The sequence below is a fragment of the Pocillopora damicornis genome, chromosome 5 (genome assembly GCF_964200805.1).
Source record: "Pocillopora damicornis chromosome 5, jaPocDami1.2, whole genome shotgun sequence".
Taxonomy (NCBI): Eukaryota; Metazoa; Cnidaria; class Anthozoa; order Scleractinia; family Pocilloporidae; genus Pocillopora; species Pocillopora damicornis.
Window position 1 is genome coordinate 16,769,497 of NC_142674.1, and position 21,973 is coordinate 16,791,469.

Sequence of the window (21,973 nt, forward strand, 5' to 3'; positions counted from 1 at the left end):
CAATTTCGTTTTATTGATATTATTATGGATGAGAAATTATGATCATCAATAAACATGGCATTCTGATACTCGCCTTGCTTCCTAACTTATGGATGGAAACTTGTTGAAGTCGTTTTGAACTAGGCTCTTGTGAAAATATATATTCAGTGTGAACCATAAGTGGATAAGGACCAGATTTTGATTCAGTGGCTCAGTTTACGAATAGATTTAATTTCGTCTGTGGTAGACTGTAAAATTGAGGTGGTAGTTACTTGAAACTAATTATGAGAATTAAAGCCATAATCATGAAAATGGTTTCATATCAGAACTATTTGTTGAGCAGAGGTCTTAGCCGACTGATTAATGAATATCAACTCTCTTAGCAGTTAATTACTTTCATTTTATTTATTTTTCTGTTCTTGATGTATTTTTTTTCTTATTCCTTGGCCTTGGCAACTGTGAAAAACGATTAGTGCGTAAGTACATGTTTCGCTGTGATTTAAAGCATATCTATTTGCATGGCACCTTCACAGTACATTTACGTTAACATATTTAACTAAAGTACAGGTGATTAACGAAAGAAAAAGTGCATAGCATTTCTCAATAAACAAATGAATCTTTTGAGCAACAGATGCACGTTTTAATTTACTTTTTGTTATAACTTTTATTTACATGCCACTTCTGCGATCACTCAGCTGGTAAGTTGAATTAAGTTTATCTCGCGCAATTCTTATTCTTGATAATCATGCTAAAGACAATTAAATTTTCCTTTAGTACCTAAGATCCTATTTACAACTGGACCGCGTATGAATTGTTTATTCTTTTCGGAGTGCATGTCGATTAAGTGTTGTAAAAACAAAGCCAGGTTATTATCACGGCGAATCAGAACAACGAAAAATCACTGGAGCCTCAAGAATCTCATATTCAAAGCAAACATTTGGCATCCAGGACTGGAAAACGCACGTGATCATGTAAAATCGAATTTGCTGAGAAGCTGTAGTGCAGGACAAGGCGTAGCAAAACTCCGATGTTACTAAGGATTACTTCTGAAACTCCCATTGAAAATCGCTTTCGCTTACAATAATACAGTTTTAACCAATGAAATTCATGCTGACGTCCATCAATGTGTTTTAATTTTACTTTTATGCTTTATTTTGAATTTTGAGGTCAATTCTTGCTTACGGTATATTTTTATTGGTAAAGACTTCCATGCATAACTGGCCTCTCATCCTGTGATCGGCTGGTGACAGCAGATGAAGAACATTCGATTTAGCAATGCTAACTTTCTCAACTTCCTGATAGCGGCTGAATCTCGTCCAAGACTGCAAACAAAAAAGTTCGCGGTGTCTACCTTAGGATCATTATAAGGCCTGACAAAAGCAGAACAGAATTAAAACAAAGTTTGACATAAGTAATTCAAGAGCTGGTCATACTACGCATAAAATCGGCGTGAACGAGGTTAAACAGAAATTTAGAAATGCAACCCATCCTTGAGAATTTTCTCTTAAATCATTAACTGCTCCCCCTTTCTTATCTCGTCTTTTCTGTCTAGCCAAATTGGAAGGTAATTATCAATATCATCCGTTCCTATAAATAAAGAACTCTCCTGTGGCTTAATATACACTATTGACTCTCTGCACCGGCTGATTACTGATCAGCAAATTGCAATCGTAAATAGCAAAGAAATATCTGTGTGTGTATCAGTGACAGTTAGTGATAGCTGTTAATGTTATAATGTTATTATCCAAACGATTTTACCGATGTGGAAAGTATTAGTATAAAATCAATACCAAAGTTCTGTATGAAACGATATTTGTATAATTATCATCAGATATCAGTCATACTTGGCTGATTTTTTGTTTGATTTAACAAATTCTTTTACATAATTATCGATTTCAATGTAAAATATTGACGTATCAAATTAAACAAACTGGTTGGTTCATATATACACATGAATAGTTACTGGATTAAGATCTTTTCAAAATTGTTTTCCTCTTTCACGGCGTTGTTCCCGGATTCATAAGCGGGTGAGTGCGACGAGTTCAGTTTGTTTGTTAAGCTAATGATGTGTGTAGTCAAGTATTCCAAGGCTATATTAAGCTGCTTATTTACTCACCGAATGTGAATCTTTCTTTTCATGTTCACCTAACATCCTCATCCGAACTGATATAACAGATTGTGAGTAACCATGCTTAAATTATCATTTATCAGTACGCAGGATAAAGGGTCGATGGTTGAACAAACGAATGGATCTTAATAGGGGAATTCAGACAGGATACTCTTCTCTGAGTATCGTTAGATTTATGGACAAAGATGTTGCATAGAAATAAAACTTTTAATTGTTATAAAAAGTGAATTTCAACGTTTCAGGCTTCGGCCATCAACTGGTAAAACTTTTACAATAAAGTTGAAAATCAAAAATTGAAAACGTTAAAATCCTAGTTTGTTTCTTTTAACATTTTTGCACAGTCATCCATTTGAGCAACCCAAAACAGTGTCATTTTCCCTGGCTTTATAACATAATAAATCCGTGACAGATGTTGAGAGAACACGAATGAGGCTTATAAATAGGGAGCTGTAAGTTGGGTGATTTATAAGCTTCAAGCCATCAATCCTTTTTAACCTGGAGATGTTAGTTCGAAGTCTCCTTGGAAATTAGAAACTGGGGATATAGACACTAACAATTACGTATTTTGGTATCCTTTGACAAGCAGCAGATTAATGCAGCAAAGGAAGTAAAGAGCATAGGTAGAGTGATATTATGACATATGACCCTGTGCGCACAACTTATTGTTTTCAAAGGTTGTATGGCGTGGTCATCTTGGAGTGGCGTCTGCGAAGAATGCAACGAGTACCGGGAAAGAGTCGGTAAGTGACAAGAGAGAGTTTTGGTGAATTTGTGACTCACAAGTGCAATGTCGGGTTTTCGCCATTGTTTTACAACTTCAAAAAACTATACAGCATTTATAAACTTTTATTCAAATGGATAAACTCTTGTGTATAGATTGTAATGATAACTAGGCAGGAAACTTCAGCAGTTATTTTCAAGGGATGTTTTCTTTAATAGAAATAAGATGACTTTATCTCCAACCCTTTATTACCTTTAAAAGATTATCTGGATAACCTTACTTCTAGAATTTGACTGCTCAAGAACTCGGGAATCACGGCCTTGTAAATGTAAGTAGTTTTTTGAATGAGGGGAAAGTAAAGGACCCATCTTTTGGTCGAAAATGCTGTACAGATATCCCTCAACTGTCCTTTCATTAACTTCCAAACTCTGTAAAATACACTTTGTTTTTACCAAACGAGTTAGTAATGTAGATTGGCCATCGTAAGTAGTTCCCAAGCTGATGTCTCTAGTGTTAGCTCTGACGAAGGGCTAACGGTCGAAACGTCAGCTGAGAAAATCTTTATGGTGACCAATTTAAATTTAAATTAACCCTTAGCTCAAAAGTCAGTCGGTTACCTCTAAATCATCGCCTTAGTTTAAATGCTCTTTAAGCGGCCTCCCTACACCTGAGATACTCTGGACTAAGGCTGGGTTGAATCTTGGTAACAACAACATTCTCACGATTGATCAAGTGAGTTATGGAAATCCTGGTCAATAACATGCAGCGCTAAAAAAGTGAAGGGAAAAATGAATCAGCTTTTCATATTACGGTGACAGGTAAATGTTGATTTACTTTGTGGATAAATTTAAATCTTTAGTTAGATGAGAAAAAAAATCGATTCTCTGGTACCAAATCAGATTTAAGGACTTAAAACCGCAAAGTTCAAAATTGATTAAGAATAATAAAAAAAGTACTCAAATGATGATAACCAGCTAAAGAGCGAGAACATGCCAACTTATATATGAAATGTAAACGAATTTTGTGTTCAGACAGACGTAATTAATTTTTAGGAAGCTTAAACCGATTGTATTTTGGGAGCGTCGAGCAATTTTGACTTTAGAGATATCAACAGACCACAGTTTGTCACGGCATTCATTATAAAAATTCGTTTAAAATTTGAATTGACCTTTATTTCTGCTTCTTAAATACCAATGGCAGACGAGTCATGATTTCATGTACATTTTTAGAAGTGGTAAAAGTATACGTGTCTCAGTATGTCAAAGCGGCTATCAGTGCATCATTATTTAGTTATTTTATTCCTATATCAAAAGTGAAGAAAACCAATTGCAAAATAAACTTGGATTGAAAAAAAGGCTCGGCAATAACGTTGTTGGCTTTTATTTTGAAACTAGTTAATTTAGGGTTGGATAAGGGAGGGGGGAGAGGGGGTTAAAATGGACGATGCGACCCTTTGTTTAGCTTGGTGATCTTTTTGCTTCAAGGCTCTCCCAAGATCACTGCGCCTCCGAAAAGCCAATTTCTTACGGAAGGATACCCTGCAAACCTTAAATGCGTAGCCTCAGGCATTCCAACACCAACCTTGGTCTGGACTTTTAATAATGGTGACCTGCCATCTGGTATGAATCAAATCGGTGACGAAGGAGAATCATTGCTAGTTTCGCCAAGTGTTACGAAATGTATGAATGGGACTTACAAGTGTACAGCAAAAAACAAAGCAAACACAACCAGTTCCTCAGCAAGTCTGCGTGTTTATGGTAAGTTCGGTTATAATGATATTGATGATGATGATGATGATGATGACGACGTTGAAAGAGAAATGAACATGTAAGTCCGAGAGCAATAGCGACGGAGAAAAGGAACAGCGCGAAGAGAATTTAGGCAAACACGGCTCAGTTGTATAGAGGGCAGATCGCGTTATCTAACGTATAAATCTCTTTCCGGTACATGTGTGATAGCAAAATGTATAGCGTTATCCACTAGACAGTTTTATTCAGTGGACAGCGTTATCCATCCCTCGAACAACTAGGGCCTGACCTTCGAAAACGGGTGAGACCAATGCTTAACATTAATGTCCTTGGATCTTTATGATTACAAACGCAAAGAACTGCGAGATCTGGGTTGATTCGAAATACTTGACGATATGCACGTACTCCCAAAATTGTAAAATCTGAAGAAGAGACTTCCGAGACGGAGAGATCCAGAATCTCAGAGGACAGTCAAAAAGGAAGCGAGACGCAAAAGCTAATTTTACATGTGACATACAATTTCCACTCTCGAAATTGACCAAAAAAACTGAAAGATAGGAAACTATTTAAAATGAATACGCTTCCATCCGTGATCGAAATCGGAGGCAGAATAGCGATTAACCGTTCGAAAGATTCCTTCACACTCTCAATTCTCTTATATCTCTCCACAAAGTTGATTTATGACTTTTTTAATTCGTAATGAGACCTAGCCAATGAGGATAGAGAATAACACAGAGTTAAGATTTACGAATTTACACGCTGAAAAGGCACGAAATAAATTTTCGTTCGCAAGCTGGTCCAAGAAGTTGAGAGCCAATCAAATGGTGCATATCGCTTTTTTCATATGCGAGAAAAACGATACGTCCAATTGGGAACCGCCTATCATGCTTTTCCACGCGTGAAGCGTACCAATGTTATCCTAATTAATCCTTCACTGGAATAGTTTCGCTTTTCAAACCATTAGTAAAATTATCAAAATCCGCTCTCAGGACTGTTTATTAAGTTAAATTACTTAAAAAAGATGATTGAAGAACTTCTGTGGAAAATTATGCGGAATAGAAAGCATACGACGAGAAGAAGGAGAAGATAATGACACCTTAAGCTTAAGATGCTTTGTTTCAAGTATTGAGAGGTATTTTTTCATTTTCACTTGCTGTCGATACGGCGATGCTACATTATTTCTATCAGCAGGCCTTTCGTATGGCTTATATCTTTCACGATCCATTTATGAGCCTTTGAATTAATTCTGTTTAACAATTAATTGTCATTGGAAAAATATTGAAACTCAGTATGTATATAATGAACATAATACACCACTGAAATTCTGTCCGTACGGTATTTTCACATTCTGTTTGTAATAGCAGTCTCAGCCGTTCGCTGCCGCACACCCGTTCGATTTCCGATACTACCAACTCGTGCGTGAAATACCATACAGACATACTTTCTATGTAGTATTCTCTATTGATTAAATTGTCATAACAGCTCTTGATCCTAGTTCCGTCTATGATGTCCAAAATTTATCAATGGAAGCTTTACCGCTTCAACTTGAGAAAATGTAGCATGTCCACTCTTCTCAGGAAGTGATAGAAAACGACCTAATGAAGTTGTTGTAGTACTTTAGAATTTAGACGGACGATCATCTACTTGAAATCAGATCCGCTACCATATCGCTGGAAAAGAAAGAAACTTCGTTTTTCGTGACTCCCTTGTTGTGTCCTTTTGATAGATACGGAGGTAAAAAAAGTACAAGAGAAGATGGAACATTATCAAGACCTTAATTTAGAAGTTCAGCCGAGGATCCTAGGCGATTGAAATAGTAACCAGGAAATTTAAAACATGTGGGCTTTAACTTTTTTCTGAAACTCTTTCGAAACTCAGGAAAAACTTTTTTTCTTTTTTCATCTAAAGCAACATATTCGAAGCATTCCTACGAAAGGTCGCATTTGACTCGCTTCGTTTCCTTGTTTTTGTTTGCTTTGTTTTTTGGAGTGTTTATAATATAGTTGTAGTTTTAATGTGACACTAGCACTCTAATGAATTGCCCCTTTTACAACGCAGGAAAAGCCTCTGCTCAAGTTATTCCAGAGAAATACATAACCCTGACAAAAGGAGACACCCTCACATTGACTTGCAAAGTCAACGAGGAAACAATAAGCATAACGTGGAAAAAAGATGGAGAACAAATAACAGAAAGAGCATTTATAAATCCACGATTACATAAAATTGCTATTATTGAGGTTGTGGAAGAGGACAGTGGCGAATATTCTTGTGAAGCACGTAACAAGCCAGGAAATGTGGCTCGCTCTGTTGTGACAGTAAATGTCAAAAGTAAGTTGTTTAAGCAACCACATATAATCTCAGTAATTAAGGCATTTATGTGAGATCATTATTATAAAGTACACCTCCGCTTTTTAAGTTCCTCACAAACTTTTCCAGTGGTTTTTTGGTCTTCTGGGAACTAGAAATTTGAAATGAATTAAATTTAAAGAAATTTTAAAAAAATATTTCAAAACGAATTTGAAACAGTAGCAGTATGTTAAACATATTCTATGATTCTTTCACCAATCTTTCTCTTTCTATCTGCTTGTTTTCTGTAAATTAACACATCTGCGTCTGTTTTTCAAAAGTTTCTTCCCGGCCACCCAACGCGAGCAATGAACAACGTAAATTGTTGGACCAAAAAAAATTAGCTCTCTATCTGGATAATTGTTTATATTAAGTGTTATTTTTAATGCCGACCAGCAAATTACTTTCCTACTAAGCTTCTTCTATTATTGTATTTCAGGAAATTCAGAGGCTCCCTCCAGCAGCTCACCTCCCTCCAGCAGCTCACCTCCCTCCAGCAGCTCACCTCCCTCCAGCAGCTCACCTCCCTCCAGCAGCTCACCTCCCTCCAGCAGCTCACCTCCCTCCAGCAGCTCACCTCCCTCCAGCAGCTCACTGGAGTGGTACTACATTGCGGGACCTTTGGCTGCTGTCGTTTTTCTACTGGCGTTCATTTCATACATTAAAAAACGCCGTGCGACAGGTAAAATGTTACCATACGAAAATAAATTGTCTTCATATGGCAGATTGTGGCTTTTAATACGTCAGTGTCTTGGAGCACGAAGGAGCTATTTTAAGCAGGTCATATTCTGCATTTCCAGCACTGATTTTGAAGGTACCTCTACAGTCTCGGTAAAGCCCATTACTAATCAAATTACGAAAACGTTACAAATTATATGAAACTAATTACCATGATAACCCACCTTATTCCTTCTCCCGTTGTTTGACAACAGAGTCAAATATAAGTTACACGTGGTTTCTGAGTCGCAAGCTTTAACTTAGTTAATGACGTCATTCTTACTCACAACAAAGCGATTTCTTTCACCTCTTTCCACATATCCTTTGATAATAGCCCCACCTGAGGTGCCACCTAGGCTGCAGTAAGTGAATTGTCTCTTTTTTTTTCTAATGCTCAGTTTGAACGTGTGGTTATTTCCGAAGTTTCTAACTCTTGAATAAGTCTTAGTAGAGTAATGACAAGCGCCACTGCTGAGCAAAAACCACCTAGAACACATGGTCCAAAATAAAAGATTTTTCCTTTCGAAGCAGCGGCAAATTTCGAAGCCGTTCTCATCAAATGGCAGTCAAATGTTTCTTAACATTCTTTCTATTTTGGATTCGTCCGACCTTCACTCGTTTTGACAGCTTGTTTAGTATCTTTTTTTTTTGTAACCAGTATGCTGAGTTGTGGGTGGCATACTTGTAAAGAAGAAGAGAAGCTTTGACCCTTCGTCACTCTTTGTTACAGAAACTACAGTTAAAATACACTTGGAGTCTTGTAGACAAATTTAAAATACCACTCGATATATCGATTGTAGACAATACTTCGAATGGTTTTGGTTAGTATTTCATTTCTCGCGTAGGGACACGATATTTATATGACGTAAAATGCCGAAAAACACAGTCGGCGCTAGGTTATCTTTATGAGAGGTTTATTCAATCCTTTTTTTTTCAATAAAATCTCCTCTCTGGGTCGATGAGTCGGAAAAACAGGTTCAGTAAATTGGTATCCAAATGTCACAAGTGATAATTTTCTGAAGCACCCGGAAATGAAATGAAAAATGAAATGAAAAGAAAAAAAAATTAAAGTGGAGATATAGAAGATATCTTTATCACGTTACGCTAAACCAGATTCAAAGAAGGAAAAGATAGATAGGTAACACGGATAGTTAAAGTCTTGTTTTCATCTGCAATTATTCAGTGAAGGGGAAGATGAATTTGAGATGGATCAGCTGAACGTAAACACAGATGGATGGGAGATTGCATCTGACCGCCTGAACCTTCGTGAGCATATTGGCAAAGGGGCATTTGGTTCAGTGTGGCGAGCGCTACTGGGTCGTTCCCGTGGCAGACCTGGAAATCGCACAGTTGCTGTCAAGTGCTACTTACGTAAGTACTTTTTAGATCTTTTTTTCACTCAAAGCTTAATTCAACTATCCTTTATCAATTTTCAGTGTTTTTCATCTTCATAGAGAGCATTTCTCTTAGAACTCGCTTAATTAACCTATCTGATATATAAAATTGATAGTTTAAAAGCTATGCGCTGTTAAAATGATTTACCAGCTGGCATGTCAAATAAGTAGCGAAGCGTTCCCCGAGGGACCAGTCGTCAGGTAAGTTGTCACATAACGCAACGAACATATAACAGAACACGATTATCATTTAGAGTATAAGCAGCTGTGGAGACAAATGGAAATTTTTTGATTAAATTGCATTAAAGCGTATAAAAGCGGAAAATACTACAATACTAAAAATTTCACTACTTTCGCGCCACCTCCAATCACCCGCTGTTCACCTGTAACCTTCTGACGTCGAATATTTTGCAAAGGTGCCCGCTTAGAAACTTGTAATGGGAAATCAAAGAAACTTAGAGAGGGTGAGCCTTTGGCGCAAAAATTCGTGCCATATGCCCGTCTAGTGGTAGTAGTATGATCTTCTTTCGTTGGAAAAAGCTGAAAATCATAATGTAGTCGAACAATGTATTAAGCGGTCACCCTGTAAGAAGCGGTCGGTTTTCAAAGTCCCGAAATTTTCCTCCTTTAGTTGTAGTAATTTTTATACCAAGCGGCTGTGGTCACCCTTTACAGCCTATTTGTCATGCTCCCCACCTGTCCTGAACGGTTACTAAAGCGGAATTACTCGAATAAAATTAAGAATAACCTTTCAAGTGAATTTCAATCCATGTTTATCTCCCGAAATCAATGTTGGTTGTATTTTTGAGCAAGGTTGTGTACGTTAAGTGGTCCGTGATGGCATAGAATGACGTTTTTTTTAACCTTTATCGATAACACCCCTATTCAGTGGAACCTATATTAAACGGTCAACCATCCCCACGCGTGACCGCTAAATACAGGTTCCACTTTAACAAGCTTACGGAGTCAAATGAATTTACAATAACTCTGGAAATGCTTATGAATTTATATAACATTTAATAAGATAAAAGCAAGGATTAGGTAGCATGTGAACGGAAAGAAACAAGAAGGCACAAACAGAGCGTATCTTAAAAAATTGTCTCAAATATCTATTCGACCGATTAAGTATTATAACAGGTGCGATTTCTAGGCTTAATCGCGTCTGTACTTTTGTGAGTTGTCTGTAAACAATTGCGAAGTTCAACGAGCTTAACTTGTTAATAACATCTCTTCCTTGGGAAATAATTTTTTCAACGAAGATGAATCTATTTTGGAAATTTCATGTTCAATACAATTAAACAGGATCACCAACTTACATTTTTTTTTGACAAGTATGGATTTTATGGGGTTTAGAAAACGAAATTTATTTTTTTTTATGCAAACCAAATGCAATTTGCACTGATAGTTTAACACCAAATATACATATCTATATACATATATACAACACATATATATACAACACCTCTAGATGTGGATGTTTATATAATTAATTGTGTCTCTCTTGATATGCAATGTTTGTTTGTTTATTTAATTTTTTTGTGGTTTCTTAGCAATCTCTGGAGAGAAAGGAAGGAAGGCCCTGCTGAGAGAGATAGAGTTATTAAAACTCTTTGGAAGGGAGGGCCATGAAAATGTTGTTAAGTTCATTGGTTGTGTTACAGTTGGAGGTAATCAGCTGTTGTTATGATTATAATCAGCTAATTCACAATAACGATAAAAACATCTTTGAGGTCAACCACTGGTACAATTACTTCTATCAGTATTGCTAAGATGGTGTACTAACTCGATGGTTATTTCATTTTTTTGACTGTTTTAAAGAAATTTACTTCGCACTGTATGTAGGGAATTTTACTTGGAAGATTTTAGCTTTAAAATCTACATGCTAATTGTGATAAAAGCTTTAACTTACGATGGCAAGTCTTTGTCTATTTATCAGTCATCTCTGTTTTTCTGTCTCTCCGTTTATCTGTCTGTCTGTCTGTCTGTAGATTTCTATCTGCCGTATGTGTCCGTCTATTTTCTATCTGCGTGTTTTCTTCTTTTACTTTCCCTCTCTGTCTCTACTTTGATTCATTACAGATATAACCTAATGTATAAATAGATAAAGCATGTACATTTCAAACACATTTTGGAACTTCTGAACTGCTTGCCATGTAATGATTTTCTTGTTTTCCCTCTTAGCTCAGCCAATACTTATCATGGAGTACCTGAGGCGAGGTGACTTGCTGGGCTATCTCAGAAAATCCAGGGGGGTTTTCGACCAATATCATCATGGGGTCGGAGGGGTCGACCACTTGACAACGTATGACATGGTGCTGTTTGCTAAACAGATCGCACATGGTATGACTTTCCTCGCGTCCAGAGGGGTAAGTGCTCAAACTCTTCCGGGTTATGGTCCTGCATGTGTTTAAATTGCATGACTTGCAAATCGTGAGAAGAATGCTCTGGACGGCTAAAAAATATCCAGCACATTAGAATCACTATTCCACAGAGAAATGGTCTGAAATAGGCATGATGTTAAACTTTCTACCTATACCTTATTTTTTTTATTTTATGTAGCTTATCAACGTTCCTTTTTAGCAGATTATATCATTTTTTTTTTTGATTTCAGGTAATTCATCGCGATCTTGCAGCTCGTAACATCCTTCTTGATGAGCATCGTGTCTGCAAGTTGACTGACTTTGGGCTCTGTTATCAGGATTTCAAATACGGCCCAGGAAATGCCAAGAAGGTAATTTTCAGAATTTTTTCATCATTTAGTCAATTGGTTTTGGGGCTGCTGGTATGGAAGATAAAAACGTGAAGAATTAAAATATTACTGTCCTTACAAACCTTTCTTTTCAGTTATACAGTCTTACTGCAAAATATATTTCCCTTCAATGGGGAGCCATTCTAAGCGTATCGAAACTTTCACAGAAAAAAAAAAATTGTACCTAAGGAGTGAACACAGGAAATAAGAAAGCCGGAAGAGATATCGTTCTCTGAATAACAAAGATACAAACTCGAAGGGCAAAGTAACACAGGAAATTTAAAGCAAAAGGAGTGTGTGAATCGTTTTCATAGAATTTGTACAAAGGTGTCTACTGCTGTTGACTTTATCGTGAATCCTCACATCACGGTTTTAATCTTATATACAAATTATTTTAGAAGTTGTATACAAGCCTCGTTAGATTTCAGATGTTTATAATATTTTGGTTACTCATCCAGGGATGTATCCCAATCAAATGGACTGCACCCGAGATTCTCTTTGGACATGTGGAACAGCTGTCAACCAAAAGCGATGTGTACGTACTGTATTGATTATTATCTACATATATTCCAAGAGTGAACATTTTTTGCGATTCTACCTTAACGTAGCCAGGGAGACTAGAATATTCAGTGCTCTATCGCTTAGAGAGTCATTTGGAAACGTCAAGCTGGGGAACAGCCGAGGTTACAGCTGTAGTATGAGACTTTACATGAATATTAAGTTTAACGAACAGTATCCAAAATCTGATTAGGACAAGAAAAGACGGATAAAAGGATGAGTGGATAATTAAACTAATAAATATGGCGTTTTCTCTTAGGGAGGTTGCTTATATCTTGATGGCATGTTTTTAAATATCCCAAGTATCTGAGTAATTATTATCTTTCTAACCCAGTTGAGATATATCGTCATCCTTCCATTTCTTTGACAGGTGGTCCTACGGCATCGTCTTGTATGAAATCTTCACTGTCGGTACTTAACTTATTTGTTACTTTATATTCAGGAAATATACCTGCCGAAATTGCACGCATAATTACTAACTGATGAGTGATACCGAGCGGACAAAAGAACATTGTACAATAGAGAAGTAGAAGCAATACTTAATGTCGCTGATAAATAAAATTATGACGATGCATAACAACTTGACATAAAGCTTAAGTTTAAGTAGAACTGTATTTAGTACATTATTGAAAAACCTTAAATCCATTGCTACACTTAAATTTGTTTTTTTTACAATACACTTTCATCTGATAAAAAACCGAAATGTATTTCAGCAATTAATTGTCGTTTTGACAGAAGAATCATTGCGATCGCGCTGAGAGGAATGAAAGTGATTACAACAAAAAAAAGTGTGGTTTTTGGCCAACAGAAAAAAAACATCATTTTTCCACAGGAGGCATTCCTTACGATGGATGGTCTCAATCCACGACAATGAAAAAAATCGAAGAAGGTTATCGTCTGCCAAAGCCTGAACATATCGACGACAGTTTGTAGGTGTTGCTTCCTCTGTGTGGAATGTTATATAAGTCAAAAGCAACATCGATTTCTGCTGTGGTCAGGTGTTTTTGATACACTCGCTCTGAATAAGTAGCCTTCCTAAGAAATTAATTTTATCTTGTCACTACAAAAATTAAAATGAAAAGTTATTGAGTCAAATAAAGAATACGATGGGTTTTTCATCACAGAATTCGTTTGAGCTGCAATGTAATGAGATAAACTTAGCATTTCAGTTATTTTTGTAACAAGTTGTGGTTTCTCAACTTTGCTACTCGCAATATTAATGCCTATCGCAGAATTACTGTGATCATATGTCCCTGTGTTTTTCTATAGATACGCGGTGATGTTAAACTGCTGGAAATACGAAAGCGCCAGCCGGCCACACTTTGTGAAGCTCTACCAAACAATGGATACATATATTAAAACAAAGGTTTGCCATACAGGGTATAATTCAGGATATACTTCAGAAATTGAAATTGGTATCCTACCAAGTCAATTGCGATTTTTTTTCTCGTCAATAATGTGATGTCATTGTAGGCGCAAGAATTTGTATTATCATTGTTTGTTAGTGTTGGTGTTTCATAGTTTCGTGTTAGGTGTTTATTTTCTCGTCTTCATTAGTGTCCTTTGTCAGTTACCAGTTTTGTACACGTTATATTTATTTGCATATTATATATATTGGTTGCGCGTAATTTATTTGGTTAGTTGTCTAGTTTGCGAAAATTATCGTTACATATCTAGCTCTGGGTTTCATGTTTTCGTCTTTGGTTTGGTCACATTCGTCTTTTAGCGTATTCAACAATGTGTCAAGTTTGTTCTAGTAAAGTTTGAAATACGAGTGATTAGCGTTTGCGGCTATAGTCAGAACGCATTAACCACCCAGCCGCTAACAATTTGTGAATTCAGTTTCATCATGAACCAATGTTACTTTTAAACATACGCAAGTGTGGTTACGTCATGTCAGTCTGGATCATCCTTATTTTCCCTCTGTTGTCTATGCACAAGAAAGAACGGAACAGATCGTAAAATAACACTTTTGGAAAACTTTGACAGAAAGGAAGACCTTAGCTGACTTTTATTCTTATCAATTCATGCAAGTATTAATTGTTCTTGTCTTTGTGACTGATATCTGATCTGCTCTTTTTTTTCTTTTTAGTGACTCATTTTTGGAATTTCTTTGTTGAATTTTTGAAATTCATTCGTTCAAGATTTTTTAACTCATGCAGTTTCTGATTACCTTCTAATCTTTTTCATAGACATATGTAGATATCTTTGACGATGACAAGTATGATCAGGATAAGTACAACTCTGTCGATGACCGTGGAGCTGTTGCAAACCCAGAAGATGCAGGACCGGACGAGCTTGGAGCAGCTGCAGCAAATCCCATCGGTGAAGTGGGTGAACACGGTGCTACAGCACATCCCTTTCTGGTTGCAGTGGATGATGATGCTACAACTTTCCCTCTTGGAATTAACGTAGGAGACGAATGGGTACCTGAAACAGATCCCGACCGTGAAGTGGGTGAACACGGTGCTACGGCACATCCCTTTGTGATTGCAATAAACGATGGAGCTCAAGCTTTCCCTTTCGCTATTAAAGTACCAGAGAAAGGGGCAGCTGCAGCAAATCTCTCCCATGAAGTGGGTAAGCACGGTGCTGCTGCACATCCCTTTGTGGTTGCAATTGACGATGGTGCTACAGCTTTCCCCTTCGCTATTAACTTACAAGACAAAGGGGCAGCTGCAGGAAATCTCGCCCGTGAAGTGGGTAAGCACGGTGCTACGGCACATCCCTCTATGGTTGGAATTGACGATGGTGCTACAGCTTTCCCTCTCGGAATCAAAGTAGAAGAAGAAGGTTGCGCAGCATACCCTTTTGAGAGTAATAAGAAAGATATGGATGCCCAAGCGTACCCTTTGGAGAGTGATACTTTACCATACCTTAGCGAGAACGAGGAAGAAGATGTTGATGACTCCGAGTGCCCTCTTGCGATTGAGGAAGAAGAAATTGATGACTCCGAGTGCCCTCTTGCGATTGAGGAAAAAGAAATTGATCCTTTACCATCCTCCCTGGTGATGGACGAAGACGGTCTAGCTGCTTCAGCACGTTCCCTTGTGACTGACGAAGAAAATTCTGATTCTTTAGCATGCCCCCTTGTGGTTGAGGAAGAAGATTCCAATAACTCAACATGCTCCCCTGTACCTAGGGAAGAAGATTTGGAAACCACAGAATGCCTTTCTGCTACTGAAAAAGAAGATCCCACCTCTCTCGCACGCTCTGCAAATGAGGTGAACAAACCCGATGCCTCACCATTCCCTTGTGTGATCGAAGATCTTGATTCTTTAGAATACAATCCTTTGATCGAAAAAGAAGGCCTCAGTGATTCCGTCTTCCCTCCAGAAATTCAAACTGGTGACGAAGATGGTGTAACAAGTGAACCTGAAAATACCGTTGGTTATGAAGGTGCTGTAGCAGTTCAATCTGAAAAGGAGGCAGTAGAAGAAGAACCGAAGACTTGCCAACTACAGTACACGAAGGATGAACAAGACGATCTTGGAAACTATATGGACGACCAAAGTGATGCTGTAGACCTTTTTGACGGAGACGCTGGCGTACAAGAGTATGATGGTAATCAACTTACTGCTGCGGATATAGACGAAACTGGAAGTGACGAAGACGAGGAGTCATCTGAAGCAACTCCTCTTGTGCAGGACTGAGGCATAATAGCAGAATTGCTGAACCTTTAAGTTTGTAGTCTTATAACACTCTGTGGTTATTTGTAGTTTATATTTCGAGAAGTTCAGCCTCAATATTTCATAGTTTTTTTTTTTATTTTAAGACGTAGGTTTTTTCGTATTTTTATTTTAGTAATGCTTCGGTAGTGATGATAACCATTTTCATAGTTTATAAGTGGAGGTTAAGTGGAATTTCCTTCAAAAAGAAAAACTTGTTTATTTACTTCACTTTTGCATTTCTTAGTTTACCGTTTATTCACTTGGTGCACTTGTCAGTGCTTTGTTGATGTTATTGACTGTAGGCTGATAGAGACAAAAAAAAACAAAAAAAAAAGAAATTGCTGTTAAGATAATTTTTATAACTGATCAAGTCAGAAATGCTGCGTAAGTTTGTGAGTGTTGTTCCTAGTATGAGCAATATTTCCTAATCTAATTAAGAATAATTTATTTGTTGTAAAGCACTCCCTAAATGCTTCAATAAACTTATGTAAGCTAAACTCGTTTCGTTTACTCCATTCATTGCAGCAAAATTGCTGGTCTGGATCTAACTGTAGATTTGAAGGATACCATAAACTAAAATGACATCTGGCCTCCTTCAAAGAGTAAGATTGACGAAAATCCAGTAGCGCTGCGTTAGTTCTGATAAGTGTATATATCTTTCAATTCCCAGCTTACACTCGCTTAGCAACCAGGAGTAGCATATTTTCAAAACATTATTAACCAAATACGTTTTATCTTTTTTGTAGACAGCTACTGACTCACCGGCCTTTTCAATCGAGTTCTCTATTCCAATTTGTTGATTAGATAGGCGGTATTAAGCTGATTAGTCTTGAATGTTGTTATTTCACATCACTGCTTCTAATCATTGCAATTGTCTGAGAAAAGTGTTTTAGAAGTTTGAAACATAAATGACCCCATTGTGATGATTCTTAGTGCAGAAGTTGGCCTAAGGCAGATATTCCAAGTGCCAAAGAAGCATTATTTTTCACTTTTTATCTCCACAGTTTCAGGCATTTTGGCGTCTCGGGATATTGTGTTTGAATACTGTTGACACTAATCGTGCCTTCCTGGTGCACTATGTCAGCAAATATGTCGAGTTTAATCAAGCAATAGATGGCGTTTTCGAGAAACACAGACGAGCTAATATAATAATGGATTCTCACTCAGTCATTTTTCAATTTTGTTTTTTTCACGAGCACTTACATATAACGCTGACATTGCCTAACCCATTACTTCAACTTTCATCTTGAGAAGTACTGTGCTATGATTTTTAGAGAAATAGGCAACGGCAGCTATTTTCTTACTGTCTGTCGCTGTGTTTTTTGACATGAGCAGGACCTTTGACAAAATAAACGAGGGAATTTCGGCGTGGCTTAGTTCATCATTAATCTATCTGATAGAAAACAAGTAGCGCTCATAAATTCCGAGTCCCTGACTCTCTGGTCTTTGAATCCAGAGTGCCACAAGCGTTTGTTCCATGACTTGTTTTGTTCAGAATTTATGTAAATGACTTTGCATATGCCCCTCAGTCTTGTTTTACTGAATATTATTGGATGATACTAAACTTCACATTTCTCTCCCAGTTCAAGGTTGGGCTAAGACAACAATTTTTTTCTGAGACAGGGAGTGTCCTTTAAATTAAAATGAAATAAAACCACGATCGTCGATCAAAAGATTGGTGGGGACTCTGATGTCAATCTCAAAAATTTTGGTTTTTGCCTTTTTTTCAGTATATATCTATTTGACTGTTCAATATGCTTATAAGGAAGTGTTTATCGTTTAGATAAGGTTTTGAAATTTCTGCACGCGAAATTAAATTTAAATTTCTTTTTTATTTGAATCTCCCGAAAATCTGACATATGTCGATCCATATATAGATATAAGGAACCCGAAAGTAGTCACTAAAACGTTACTCCGCACATCCTTCTCCATTCACCTCCAGGGGATTTGCGCCCAAAAATGTTGTGATTATTACAGAAATAAATCATTCAAAATCATCTTTTTGTATTATTTTATCTCACAATATTAAATTATATACAAAAACAAATATTCATCTAAGTGCCGGTGGCTAGGGGTAAATATTTACATCTCCGCTTCGCAGCTTGGTAAATATCCACCACTAGTTAACTCTACCTTGGTGAAGAGTTACGAAATAATTATTTGATAAACTTTCAATAAGGCGATTGGCATCGCAACTTATCGTAATAATGCAAACATTTCCGAGAAGACAATATTGGAAAGTGGATCATTTTTCCATCCATATCTTGTAAAATTAATGTCAATGAAGAAAATATAAATAAACTTGAAAGGTCTTGGCTGCTATAATACTAAAATATAAGCCATTTAATTACCAATCAGCCATTTTTGTGGCGTCCTCAATTTGTGAGATATTTAATGTGGTCTTATTTGATATTCAAGCATGACGCATTTTAAAATAAAGGTTACACGTATTCATCTTGAGATTTTTCCTCCTGATTGTGGGGAAAAGTCAGTTGAAAGAGGCCAAAAATGCAAAAGAAAGCAGTGGTTCACTGTGACTGTATAAATAGAGAAGTCAGCAATAACTGAGGCGGCGAAAAAGGAAAAGAAAATAACAACCTTCCTTGTTTAAAAGCGCCGCCAGCAAGAGGACTAAAGGGGCCGCACAAATGTACGGGGTAGACTCTTTTAAGATTTTATTAGACAAAGTTGCTTCGCACTTCGCTAAAAACGGTTTGTTCAGTCAAAATGCGAGATATTAGATTTACGTATGAGAGAACAGGGCATATCGAGCAAAGACAAGTCCACAATTAACGTTTATTATTAATTTTGTTACTGCATGGGCGATCTTTAAATCAATATTAGAAACCCGTCCAAAATAGATAGAAGAAATCAATTCTCAATCAATATCTCATTTTATTGTTTTTTTAGAGGGCACGGTAACGAATCCTGCAATCTGATTGGTTCTTTACCCGGTCAGTATTTTCCTATCTCTGCCCACGGGCCACGGTAACGCTTTCGTGAGTCGCCGTGTACATCTCAACTTTCGTTGCCATTTTTCATAAATATACCTCGTTTTGCCCGCTGGGCAGTATTTTTAAGCAAACACATCGGTCACTACCTCAAGCCGACTTATGAATCCTCTCTTTCTCTCTCTCAAATCAATTTAGTTGACAAAAAAATATTGGTTTCAGAATGAATTTGTATAGGCAATGGTGTCATTACGTCGGTTGACAAGCGGCCTAAAAACCGTCTGCAATTGATTTTAATCATTCACAAAAAGTACTTAGAAAGTTAAAACGTGAGGTATTTGGTTACAGGTAAACTGAACAATGGAACTTTCATTCATTTAATGTCTGAATTTTCTCAAACAATTTGTTCGTAGTAAAAGAGCGAGCGAAGTTTTAATTTCAGTTCGACAATAAATATACGCTCTTGGTGAGTCTTTCAAAGTCCGTTCAATTTGGACATTTGGACCATAAATTGCACAACAGAAACTGAAGGAATTTATTGAGAAAAGGCCGCATTAAATCCCCTTGTGTCTCGTTGGAGTGTGCCGTTCGAATTCAGTTTTTGTGGAGGAAAGACCAGATTTACACACGCCGTTGCAGCAAACAAACGAGCAAACTCTCACAACTTCAAAATAAAAAAATTGAATTTACTCACAACTACTTTCCTCGCCGTTTACTTAATGAACAGAGGTAAATCTTCGTACATGAATGAATCGTCGATGAGAGTGAATAATACTTTCCGTTATATCATTGATTGTTTTTGAAGAAAACATTGTCGTGACAGTCCTTGCCAAACTAGTTCCGTTGTTTTTTCAAATCTTCTTGCGCTTTTTTTTTCTTACGCGCTCTCTAATTGACAAGCGTCAGATTGTGGCAGATACTTGTAAAAATAATGTTTCAAAGTTTGTTTGGAAGCCTTTTAAATCATCTTTATCTTTACGGAAATGAAAATGTTTCGCTGAGGCATCTCTCTTTAATTTGCATCACCGCTATTTTAACTACCATTTACTCACTCAAAAATTGTTCAGTTTATGGAAGATCTTGCCGTATTTACTGCCCTAAATCATTCGGGTTCTTTTGGAAAGAATTTCGTCAAGTTTAAAAAACAATAAATATGTTATTTACCGGCTAAGGGTCGGTCCGTATGGTGAAAAACTGTGACCTCGGGCAGTATTTTCAAGACCTCGGTCACAGTTTTTCACCATACGGACCTCCCAGCCGGCAAATAACATATATGTATTTCATGACAAAAAAAGAGACTAATTGATATAACTTATGTCTTCCTCTTCTTATTCTCCTTCCTTTAAAGAGAACATGCATGGAAAAGAAAAAGAAATTTGTATTCCTCCTCATATTGCAATAGAGTTTTCGACTCTGTAAGTGCAATTACTTGTCAGCATTTAATGATTCGTTATTGATTAATATGAAAATTCGCAAAAATTATTCTTTGAGGACACGGAAGTTTTTCCACATAAATAAAGGCGACCTTGAATCACGAACAACAACAAAACGCCCTGGCTGTGTCCTTTACTGCCTCTCTCACTTCTGTGATTTTCCAACAGTAAAGAAAGGGATTCAGAGATGAATTCAGATAAACTAAAGTTTTCGTAAAGAGCCACAGAGCATGAACTGCTGATCCACTAAGTACTGTATGTCTCAATATCGACACAATTATGAAAGGGATGTAGCATGCCACTAAAGCCAACTGCACCCAAAATATACTGGAAACTGTTTTCTGATATTGTTTGATGTTTAGTTGAACTCTCCCGTTTAATCTTTGTTTTGATGAACCTTTTGCTGTCCATGCACGTACTCTTCCCCTTCCTGTACCTTTTACTCCTGCTCCTTCTTCTGTGGCTGTTCTTGTCCCCGTTATTGCGCCTGCTTCATCTTTTCCTACTCCTATATCTTCTCCTGCGTTTGACCGTCCTTCGCCAGGGTTGTTTTCTACTTCAGCCTGGTACCGCTGTAATCTAAGGTGGATCTTTACGTACCAAACACGGAAGTAACCAGAGATACCACAACGGCCACAAAAGCAACGATCCGCATAAAACAGCAATTATCCAGCATAAAAGTATAACAGCTTGAGTTCGCTTTAGTGTCACAACTTGTCTGTATCTCAGCCTCAATAACAGAACAAGAAGTCTGTCAACACTGATGGCTGTTGATATCAGTACAGTCACTCCAAACAAAACATAGTTGGATATACAAACAACCTCTTCGACGTAATACAAAATATCTATATCGGTGTTACCGAGATCAATGTAAAGAAATAAAAAAGTCACGAACAGAGGTTGTGAAAAAAGACCCACACAAATATCGGTAGCGGCTAGACATTCAAACAAGACCTTTGCAGCGGGACAACTGAGTTGATAAAGTAAACTGGCTACCGTATGCCAGTTCCCTATTATTCGTAGCAGAAAAATTAATTACTTTGGCGCGAGTGTGTTCCCTAAATTCAAAACGCATTAGCCAGAGCCAATTTGCCGGCACGTCAAAATATGTTAGTGAGTAGTGGTACTCTTTAACTTGGCGAAAAACATTCGTGAAAATCCTAGCTCGATATCACTTTTTCTTCTGAATTAATTCGATTAGGAGCTGAAGAGAAAACACAACTGTAAAATTAATGAAATTTGCTTTGAAACGAGTAGGCTGTAGTGTGCGGAAAAACAGTTTTACCACCGCAAATAGCCAGCTGAAAAGAAACAATTACCTCCATGCTTCTTTTGAAGTAAAAATGAAAAAATAAGCCACAGGAAATATTAGAAAATCACCATAGGAAAAGAAAACAAAATGATATCGACCGAAAACACTTCAACTGTGTTTTTCTTGAATATAGAAAACCCCCCTTCTGCAGTTGACAGTCTTAAATGGCTAGAGAGACTTAAATATCACCACCTGCTCATTTCGGAAACTAGATTCATTCTTTGGATGTTCAGTGTGGTGTTCAAGAGGAGAGTTCTAAACGCCTT

General features: G+C 37.1%; 2 protein-coding genes and 1 pseudogene across 2 annotated transcripts in view; 1 reads left to right on the top strand and 2 right to left on the bottom strand.

Annotated features, from left to right (window-relative positions):
* Positions 1-21,973, bottom strand: part of LOC149045662 (DDB1- and CUL4-associated factor 1-like) — a 413,926-nt pseudogene that overhangs the window by 210,253 nt on the left and 181,700 nt on the right.
* LOC149045672 (uncharacterized) overlaps positions 1-21,973 on the bottom strand; it is an 83,374-nt gene that overhangs the window by 42,518 nt on the left and 18,883 nt on the right. The window lies entirely within an intron of this gene.
* On the top strand, positions 8,845-16,666 carry LOC149045674 (uncharacterized). Its single transcript, XM_089207371.1, has 10 exons — positions 8,845-9,010; positions 10,584-10,700; positions 11,215-11,399; positions 11,645-11,764; positions 12,241-12,317; positions 12,711-12,751; positions 13,173-13,269; positions 13,610-13,706; positions 14,533-15,133; positions 15,608-16,666. Exons 1-10 carry the CDS (start codon positions 8,845-8,847, stop codon positions 15,991-15,993), a joined length of 1,887 nt encoding a protein of 628 aa, XP_089063497.1. The 3' UTR covers positions 15,994-16,666.

Bases quoted from the DNA above. Each gene is read 5' to 3' on its own strand.
- LOC149045674 (XM_089207371.1), top strand. From the start codon at position 8,845: ATGGATCAGCTGAACGTAAACACAGATGGATGGGAGATTGCATCTGAC. The intron at 9,011-10,583 runs GTAAGTACTTTT...GTGGTTTCTTAG, and splicing joins TGCTGTCAAGTGCTACTTAC to CAATCTCTGGAGAGAAAGGA. The intron at 12,318-12,710 runs GTACGTACTGTA...TTTCTTTGACAG, and splicing joins CTGTCAACCAAAAGCGATGT to GTGGTCCTACGGCATCGTCT.